Consider the following 10,000-nt stretch of genomic DNA (forward strand, 5'->3'; position numbering starts at 1 on the left):
CAGAGGGCTGAGGGGGCCTCCTTGAACCCTACTGCGTTGTGAGCTCTGGCTCTCTGGGGAAGCAGGGGACGAGGACCAGGGATTCAACCTTCTTAATTGTGAACCTCATTAGTGATGGTTGCTAAGCAAAACACACACCTACCTTCAGTGCATATGAAGGAGATAAACAGTACGTCACAGATTCTAATGACTCTGGTGCCCAGGGCGACCTTTAATTACGGTATTTTTGTTCTCTTATACCTTAGTCATTAATGTAGAAAAACAAATTAGTTTATTTTTGTGGACCACAGCAGATTCATAAACTGTCTTCCAGTTTTTCTAGGTCTGAGTCCTATTTCATTCTGATAACCTACACACGCTTCATTCATTTTCCCGTGTGCGCATCTGTCTGCCTCACGCGCGGCTCCCGAATTCGAGGCCTCGGTGTAGAGGATCTGTCTTAAAACGGTTTAGTTTTATGGGCTCTTTGCTCCAAAAGAGGCAACCATGCTGTTTGGGGTTTGCAATTCACTTGCAGGAAAAAAAATAAATAAATAACAAAAAAACAAATACCTCATGTTACTTTCTCAATGATTTGTGTTGGTCCGAATCTCATGATTATTGGGAAGTGTTTTGGTAGAGGACCAGGGGGTGTGAGGAGTGGTGGGGATGTGCGGGAGGGGCTGGGGACTGCTCTCTGCACCTGAAGCCTCTCTGGATGTGGACTCCACGTCCAAGACCACCGCCCCCTGCCTATCAGTCTTAGTGAAGTTCTTCTCTTTTAACAGGAAGTCAATCACTTGCAAGCATTTGGTATAAAACATTTTATGCGGATTTTTCCCCTCACACCCTTCACCCTGCCCCCAACCCGCTCCATCCAGGGACAGGAAATGGTCCTTCCGGAAGTCTGTTCTGAGCTGACGGGCAGCCCCGTGACCCCCCGCCGCCACGTGCACGGAGTATCCGGGGATGACCTTCTGGATGGGGGCTTCGGACAGCCAAAATAAAACCAAATAAACTAAAACTGCAAGAAAAGCTCCAAGCAAAAGAAAGCTTAGAAACAAACAATAAAGTGAAAGCCCATGGCAGGTGAGGTGGGCGAGGCCCCTCCACAAGGGGAGGCGGGCTCCGGGGGGCGAGCGGCCAGGCCCAGGCGGGGCCCGCAGACCCGGGAGGGGCCCCTGGTGAGGGCAGCGCGACATGGATCAACATAAAGGATGGTGCAAAAGAAAAGAAGCATTGCAAATAAAAAAAGACATGTAACATGTGCCTACCATTTTCCAGATAAGAAGGGGCCGTACCTTCTGACGGGTCTAGGCGGCGGGCCCGCCGCCCGTGTTTGGAATTGTTGTGCACAAACATGTTGTCAGACACGGCCAGCACGTGGCCGTCCACGTTGACTGTTGTCGACACAACAACCTGCGAAGACGAAGTGGATATGAAACGGGCTGGCGGAGGGAAGCACAGCCGCCCGGGGCTGAAACAGAAGCCGCCGCGCACCCCGCGCCGCGCCCGCGCCTGGGGGGGCCTCCCGGCCGCCAGCACCCGCAGCTTTTTTGGCTGGTGGGGGTGGGCGGGTTGTTTTGCTTTGTTTTGACTCAAGATTGCTTCTCTTCAAAACCCGCTACACTAATTACAGTTTAATCTCCTATTATGCTAACAAGTGAATTCAATTCAGAGAAATATTCTTCTAGCCATTAGCTTCAGAAACACCCCTCCAGCCGCTCGTTTTAAAGCTGCTGTTTTGATTGATCTGTTCACATATCGATTAGATAGTTTATCTAATTAAAATTAGTTCACTCGAGACCGTCCTCCCTTGAAGAGTTGTGAGGATTCAGAGTTGCCAAAAAACAAGCTCCCTAAACCAGAAGAGCTCCCGCCACCCCAGCCCATCATCCATGATCCCTGGGTCGATGGGACAATTACATCTAACGTCTGGTAACGAACTTTCTGCACCTGAGAGGACCGGGCTGGATATGAATAGTGACAGCGTTTTCAATCCAGAGCAAGCATCCTTTCTCAAGTTCACCGCGGGGGACGGCAAGGCCCCTGCCGCTGGACCGCCTTGCCGACCCCAGGCGCCGTCCCAGGTGAGCTTGTGCCGAAGCACCCCAGAGACGGCACCCTTGAATGGACTCGGGGAAACGGGACTCACTGCCCAGCCTCCAGATGTTTCTTAAGCAGAGGTGGGCCTGCGTGGTCCGTTATCTCCCGAAGAGCTGATACCAGCGGCCACGACGTGAGCCCTGGTTCAGTCTGGGTCTCCCAGCAGGACTCGTGCAGCGGGAACCTGCGTCGGGGGCGCGGGGAGCCTGGCTCCCGGCCACACTGGGGCGATGAGGGCCAGCACCACCATCGACGAGGACAACCCCACAGAGAAACACGCAGCTGGAGCAGGAGACGAGGAAATGGAAGGGGTTCCCAGTCCACGTCTGCCCTCCCCGCTGCCCGGCACGTGTCCAAACACGCCCCGGAAAATGACTCCTAACGGCCAGAGCTGCAGCGGACCACAGTTAACATAACCCTGGTCCAGTCTACGTAGCCAGGGTGCCCGGCCAACGCAGGACGTTAGCACCAGGGCCAACGGGGACAGAGGGCGTGCCCGGGGGTGCATGGCAGTTCTCGGAACCTTCCGAGGATTCTTCCCAAAAGCCTAAAACTGCCTTTTAAGAAAACCACTTTACTGGAGGGGCAGCCAGTTGGCTCAGTCAGTTAGGCGTCCGACTCTGGATTTTGGCTAGGGTCATGATCTCAGGGTCTTGGGATCGAGCCCCGTGTCAGGTTCTGTGCTCCACAGGGGAATCTGCCTGAGATTCGCTCTCTCCCTCTGCCCCTCCCCCCCCAAAAAAAAAGTTTATTAGGAAAAAAATAAGAGTGATCAAAAATTTTTTTTAAAATAGCATTTTTAGGGGTTAAAAAAGGTCAAAACCATGTGTGTGTGTATATATATGCATGACATATACATGTGTCTATATATGCATTTGAATATATGTGTAATTGATTTTTTTTTTTTAATTTTTTATTTATTTATGATAGGCGCACACTGTGAGAGAGAGAGAGAGGCAGAGACACAGGCAGAGAGAGAAGCAGGCTCCATGCACCGGGAGCCTGACGTGGGATTCGATCCCGGGTCTCCAGGATCGCGCCCTGGGCCAAAGGCAGGCGCCAAACCGCTGCGCCACCCAGGGATCCCTGATTTTTTTTTTTCATAAAAAGTCTCAGTCCCCACAGGAAGTCGTGAAGCAGGCGGTGTGCCCACCGCACCCCCCCAAAACGCCCTCACAGGGGCAGCTTCCTTGACACTTCTTTCCCAGGTAAGCCTCGCCAAGACTGCTGGAGTCTCCACAATACTGGGCCCCTCTGAGCCTCAAAGCACTGAGGGCACCGCCGTCGGCGTCCCCACGTCCCCTTTCAGACATGTCATCCTCTTGTCCTGGACCCTCGCCCATGGGGCGGGCATCCGCAGGGTCCAGCAGCCTCTGCCCCCAGGACACAGGGCTGCTCCTGGCCTGGGCTCTGGAGGACGCCCACCACCACCCGAGCATGAGGTGAGGCCCCGTAACTAACGCTGAGCCACAGACTTGACCCTCCTCAAGTTCTTAGACTATGATACATTAAAGAAACAAGAAAGGTAAAAATAAAAATTAAAAAAAAAAAAGGACACTGTCTTTGCTCTGTCATCTCTATATAGGTCAGTCACCAAGGGAAAAGCATGTGGCTCGGCAGAGGAAGCAGACAAGCTGTGTTTTGTGTCTTGGCCTGGGCCAGCCCTGCCGTGCACCTACAGGAAGGTGCTGAGTTGGTGAAGCCAGCTGGAAATACTGTCAGTAATACCCTGACATACTCTTAGGTCCAGGTAAACCTCCTGAGAGGCGAGGAGATGAGCCAGAGAGTGGAGCAAATCCTTCTAGTAACTGTGGGCTCATCTGCAACTGACGGCGTGTTGGCCCATGTGAGACAATGGGTGACCTCCACTCCGCTTAGACGGGCTGGTATCACCGGGCAGCCTGGGGCAAGAAAGTGGAAGTGGGCCCAGCTGTTTACGAGAGACACCGTCCCCACCCGCGGAGTGTAATGTGGACCAGCCCACACACCCTTCTCTGGTTGGCTGGCTGGCTAGACCAATGTCACATGGCCTAAAGGACTGGAACATAAGTTAAATTTCCAAAAATGACCTTGAGCGGTTTGATCCTAAGTCCTCCCATCTAGTGCTTGTTCCCGTTAGCTGCCAGATTCTTCTCTGGTTGGTAGGGACGAGCAGCAGTTCTGTGTCCCGGCCCAGAGTATTTTTACAATTAAAATCGGCCAAATAATCCATTGTGCATGGAGTACCTTTCACCCTGAAGTAACCTCCTAAATCATTCACAAAGGCAAGAAAAACATGAACTCAGCGATAACCCATCTAAGCTCTCTACCTTCTTGCCTCGAGATGAATCCTCTGAAGCAAACCAGAGTATGAGTTCGCCTGCATCCAGGAACGTGGTCTAGCAATTAGGTGTGGGCTTAAGGAAAGCAAGAACACATCACCCCGAGGGAGAGGAGCCTGACCTCGGAGAACATTCTGGAACTTGTAGAGGCCTGCGTCAAACAGGTGCAGCCTCCTTCGTGAGGAGGAGCCAAGGTCTCGTGCTCACCCAACCGCCTGCACCTGTGGCTCAGCCCCGTGAAAACTCCACCCGTCCATCCCTAAAAGGCGGCCCCTGAGCACGGGCTCCCAGTTCCAATCAACGGGACGTGACTACGTGCAACTGAGGAACAGGCTCCGTTGCGTACGAACGTGTTTGAGAAGATTCTAAAACCGTCTTTATGACACCGTGGCTGAAAGGAAGGGGGAGCCCCGCCTCGCCTGCAGCTCTGAGAGCTCCCACCTGCAGGTGCCTGGCGGCCCTATGCACAGGCTGGGCACGGCCAACCCCCCTCGGAGGCGCACCTTACAAAGCCGAGGTCACGTGTGCAGAGCCAACGCCGGCTGCCGTGGGCCGTGCACAGACGCCGTGAATCCGGCGTACGGAAGGGGCCGAATCGTTGTTAAAGCAATTTGGTTGGAGTAGTTTATCAAATGAACCAATTCTGGTTTGCTCCTCGGAGAACTAACGACTGTTTTCTGAACAATTGCAACATCAGAGAACGCAAATTTCACGTTAAAAGTCCGGACCGAGGCCGCGTGTCTTTGAGAGACGTGTACCTGGAATCTCCGCATATCTCGAGGGTTGCCTGCATTCTTCAAACAGTTCTGATTGCACTTGAGGAAAAACTTTAGAAAGAATCTATAAAAATACAAAAAACGGATATTTGTTAGGGTCATCAGACAAACTCACAAACTTTTAGAAAGACGCGGTTGCGCGGGGAGAGGTGGAGGCTACCCGCGGCCGCCCGCCCGCCACCTGCAGGGGGCGGTACCGAGATGCCACCCTGGCGGCGGGCGCCTGCGGGGACGGCCACAGACCCCAGCAGCGACTCACATCTTGACGTCGCGGGTCTCCAGGCTTTGTGGCAGCCGCTGTGACTTGGACCTGTGTCTGGACCTTGGCTGTGTCTGGCCTGGACCCCTGCATGGTACCTGCCGGGGGACGGTCCACCCGACGGGGCTGCCAGTTTCACCAAGTAAGAATACGGGATGCCTGGTCCCACTCAAGTCCTGGGTAGATGGCAAACCTCACCTTAGGAGAGGTCCCAAAGCCCACCTGTCCTACCTATCCTTGCTTCTACCGTGATTCAACCTTCACTGGACGCGCTAAGCTGCATCTGGCCAGCCGGCCCCAGAGGGCGCCGCTGCTGGGTGAACGGGCTTCCGAAGACATATCGTAAAAGTTAAGGTGGGCAGGACCCTTGAGAAAAGAGAGGACGTGGGGGTGTGTCTCGAGGACTGCAAGGACTGCCGTGAAGGGCCTACCTGTGTTTTTAAAGGAAATAATTGAGGATTTTGATACAGCGATGAAGCCGCAGCTCAGGTCAGGGGCAGGAGAAGCGGCCGCCGGGCTGGGCTCAGGGGCGAGAGTGTTTCTGATTCCCGTCCAGCCCTGCCCCTGTGCTCTGAGGCATGAAGATTCAGGGGTCCTGACAGCGTGTTGAGATGCTGTGACAAAGACCTCATCACGCTGTCCCCTCCATGGCCTCATGCTCAGTGACAAGTGCACAAGCCCTGGCTCACGTGTGTGCGGGCGCTGGGAGGCCTGGCAGGAGCACCCACCACAGGGGGACATGGGAGGGGGTCTTGCTCCTGCAAGGGGGGGGGGGGCGTCTTGCTCTGCCTCATCTTGACGAGGCCACATCCACTGCGGGCCGACCCGGTGGGGCAGGGGTAGGGTCCTCTGGGCCGACATATGCGCCCTCTTCCCGCGTCTGAGCATCCTGGCCAGCAAGGCTACCAGCAAAACTCCTCTCTTTTCTGTCCCAACATCCTCTGTCCTACCTGAGGATTAATTTTTCATGAAGTGTCACGTGATTTCCTTGAACTCAACCTTACGGTCAAGGTTCCTTGTTGACAATTATCATATCAGAAAATAAGAAAGACTCCGCGGACGAAGGCTCATTTCTCTACCTGCGTTCCCAGCACATCCCGGGTGACTTTTCACCGCGGCAGAGGAAAACCCAATTGATGGGGAAAAGAATAGTGGCCACTTAATTAAATTTTCTTACATACCACCAGGCCTCACTATTTTAGGCCAGAATTTACATCTTTTATTAACTCACCTCACCTCTACACTTAGCTCGCGGTGCCTCTCAGCACCATCTGCCATCAGCATACAGTAAGTCACTTGATATTCCACCCACCAATTTTTCCTAACAACCACTGTGCAATTAAACTCCACGCGCTCTGCAGAGAGGTAAATTAGACGCACCTGCGGCCACAATGCATTTGAACTGCATCAGGAAGGCCCTAACAAGGTGAGGGCGTCACAAAGTTATCGTCCTGTCAGGCAATTAGGTTTTCACTTCGGGGACAGCCACATGGTGCAATTATGCCACACATTACCACCCGGCTAATCTTCTGAGCAGGCGCCGGCCTGAGACGCTCTCATCTGTACAGAGCCATCTAACGGGGAGCTTTTTTTGTGATGTGAAATATTTTTTTTCTTGCCCCACCCCCAGAGGAGATTTCCTTACATTCCTTGATGTCTTTTTAGCCAGTTCACCTTTTACCTCTAAGAGAGAGGAGCGGGTTTTGAAGCTGGTCTTTAACAGCCGGGGCCGCGAGGGGGGCTCTCAGGCCTGGACCACTGCCAGGGGCGTGCAAAACGTAGCAGCGCCAAGTTGGGGGCCGGACCCCCGCGAACACCTAAGCATTCCCGGGGACTGGCTCGGGTGCAGGTAGACACGCGCTCATCCTGGATGTGGCGCTGGTAGTTTCTGCCCGGATCCCAAGTGTCTCGTGAGCCGTGGAAGCACACTGGGGTTGGAGGTGGGGGTGAGGTGTAGTGTGCACGGCCCTGGAGAGCGCCCAGGTCCCGATCACACAGGCCAAATCAGGCACCACATCCAGGGCCAGGGAGAGGAAGCTGCAGCCAGGAAGAGGAGCCTCGTGCTCACTTTTTAGCTCTGTTTTGGTGACGTCGAGCCGAAGGATTCAATTAGGCCTTCCCACGGCAGAGGGCGTGGGACTGCTGACACCATAGGCAAGCACGGAGAGCGCGAGGGGACGCTGGCGCTAGCCAGGGCTCAGCGAGTGACACGCCTGTGATGACGTCTGGGGAGGGTGAGGACCCTGGATGCCCTACACGTGAAGTCAAATGATAATTCTCATCCTTTTACTCAATTACCCTGTAATTGGCTTTTTTTTTTTCCCTAAGAAATATCTGACAACCACTTTACATATCTCACTTGCAGAGTCTAGTACACAAAGGATTTAATACTCTTGTTATGAAAGGAAAAATCTTTCCTATGTCAGAAAATCTTTGGCTTTAACACCAATAAACTCTTTATTACTGCTAAACATGGATTTGCTGCTCGATGGCAAAGAGGCGATAAAAATTCTAACCTGTCATTAGTACATTATGCTTAATTGTGTACAGTGTGCTTCCCATTGCATCTGTTGGCCCATCATCAAAATGACCATTATGTACACTAATTCCCTGACCCTGTCTTTATTTCCCTAAAGAGCCATCAGCTTTCACAGTAGGTACCAGAGTAAATCAAGCTTGAAATATGGGCTTTATTTACTTGTTTCTCTCAGGCAGGAGGGAAGACAGCAGCCCAGGGCAAACTGCTGCACGGCCCCTGAAACTCCCCGGTAATATTCTGCTCGGAGACCGCGTGCAGAATCCTGGAAAGTTCTCAGTAGCGATTAGAAAAGGGGGAGAGGTATGATCTCATTACTTCTGAAACCAGGTCTCAGCTCTGAAAGCGTGCGGGGATTAGCAGAGGCCACATGGGCGGCCTGCTCACCAGCACCTGGAAGGTGGGTGCCCGGGGGTCGGGGCGGCAGAGCCACGGGCTCCGGCGAGGGGTACCTGCGACCCCCGCTGCAGACCCAGACCCCCACCCCGGGGCAGGCCCTCGCGTCTTCGGGAACCGCCCCCCGGCTGCGCCCGCCAAGGAAAGTTGAGTTTGGTCCCGGCTGCGCCCAGGTCAGCATCCTCCCGGGCAGCCGCGGCCGACGAGGACGCCCCGAGCGGGCCCACGACAAGCAGCGGGCCCAACCGTCGGGACCGGAGCCTCCGGCCACCACGATACGGGGCGAGCCCCCACCGCAGTGACTCATTTCAGAGTCTGCTCCACTTCTGTGTGTTTAAGCTATGAATTAGTTCATTTATATTTACTTTTATGAAGCTGATTAACCAGAGCTTCTCTATCTGATGAAAATCATTTTAATTGTAGTGTTAGGCTCCTGTGTAATATCCATTACATTATGAACTGTTTAAATTCTACATGGGCATTGTGTAAATTGGCCCTTTGTGTGCGCGTAGGCAATTAGGACAAACAGCTCTCCTTTAAACGGCCGCACAACTTTGTGGTGGTGTTCAGGACGATCGGAAACAAAGGAGGCTGCTTAATTGTAATTTAATGGAATATCAAGGAGTCCGTGGCGTTAGACGCTGGCAACAGAGAGCAGGAGAGAAAAATTAACTGCAATTATGTTTGATTAAAGCTATCCTTCTCAATAATCAGCGGTCCTGACAGGCCATGGGGCTCTCGTGGGTTCCAGGATGGCAAAAGGTGTTGAGCAATATTAGGACCAATGAAGGGGATATTAGCATAGCTAATTACAGCCCTGCAAAACCTGTAAAGGGGGCCTCTGTGTATTGTAATGTGCGAAATAATTGGACAAGGCCGTTATCAATTACATAAGGAATGAATTTGGTTTGTCAGAGAAAAGCTGATGAGATGCATTTCATCTGACACCATCCCCTTCCCTCATGTTTCCAGTGGCTAAGAACTTGCCCACTTTTATCAAAAGCTGCAACTTACCAGTGGCCAAATCACTGATAAAATTATCTTGCCAGCAAGTGTTAGGTAATTAATACCACTCATCCTCACCGCCTTCCCTGCACTGCTGCTTCTCACCTAACTTGAAGCCACTAATCATGTAATAATGATTTTTTTCCCTCTGGTCAAAGGAGAAATAGATTGTCTCCTTAGAAATGCAGTGGGCTTGGCGTGCGCACCCTGGTGATGAGGAGGAAAAAAAGGAACTTTGAGCAGTTTTAATTGCTTGCCTTTTGCACGTGGGTATCACTTGTTTGAAATTACCTCTTCTCGGCATTTCGGGAATCCTATATGCAGGGATTCTTTTTTTTTTTTTTTTTTAATTTTTAATCACCAAGTCTTAGACTCTTCCGGGGCTTGGTCTTGCCGGTGTTTGAAAACGTGAGTGACGGCACGCTGCAAGGTGTGAGCCCGCCAGGCCCACCGAGGATGCCCCGGCCCCCGCCTTAGCACAGGTGGAGCGCAGGGCTCAGAGCAAAGAGCTCTGGCTTGCAGGAGACCCCCCCACCCCTCCCACGGCTCAATTCCAGCCTCTGTCCCAGCAGGCACGACCTCCTCTTCCGGCCCTCCACTATGGGCAATATGGGAAATTTGA

At 52.8% G+C, this 10,000-nt stretch overlaps 1 protein-coding gene across 14 annotated transcripts in view; it reads right to left on the reverse strand.

Moving 5' to 3' along the window:
• Positions 1 to 10,000, reverse strand: part of EBF3 (EBF transcription factor 3) — a 117,383-nt gene that overhangs the window by 35,166 nt on the left and 72,217 nt on the right. For 10 of the 14 annotated variants that reach the window (XM_038579132.1, XM_038579133.1, XM_038579121.1 and 7 more), the window contains exons 7-8: positions 5,165 to 5,246; positions 1,254 to 1,398 (exon numbers count right to left, since the gene is read on the reverse strand). In XM_038579132.1, the coding sequence (XP_038435060.1) occupies positions 1,254 to 1,398; positions 5,165 to 5,246 (227 nt within the window). The remainder of the gene's footprint in view (positions 1 to 1,253; positions 1,399 to 5,164; positions 5,247 to 10,000) is intronic. The other 4 variants (XM_038579122.1, XM_038579131.1, XM_038579127.1 and 1 more) reach the window with 1 other exon arrangement.

This window comes from Canis lupus, chromosome 28 (assembly GCF_011100685.1).
Source record: "Canis lupus familiaris isolate Mischka breed German Shepherd chromosome 28, alternate assembly UU_Cfam_GSD_1.0, whole genome shotgun sequence".
NCBI classification, from domain to species: Eukaryota; Metazoa; Chordata; class Mammalia; order Carnivora; family Canidae; genus Canis; species Canis lupus.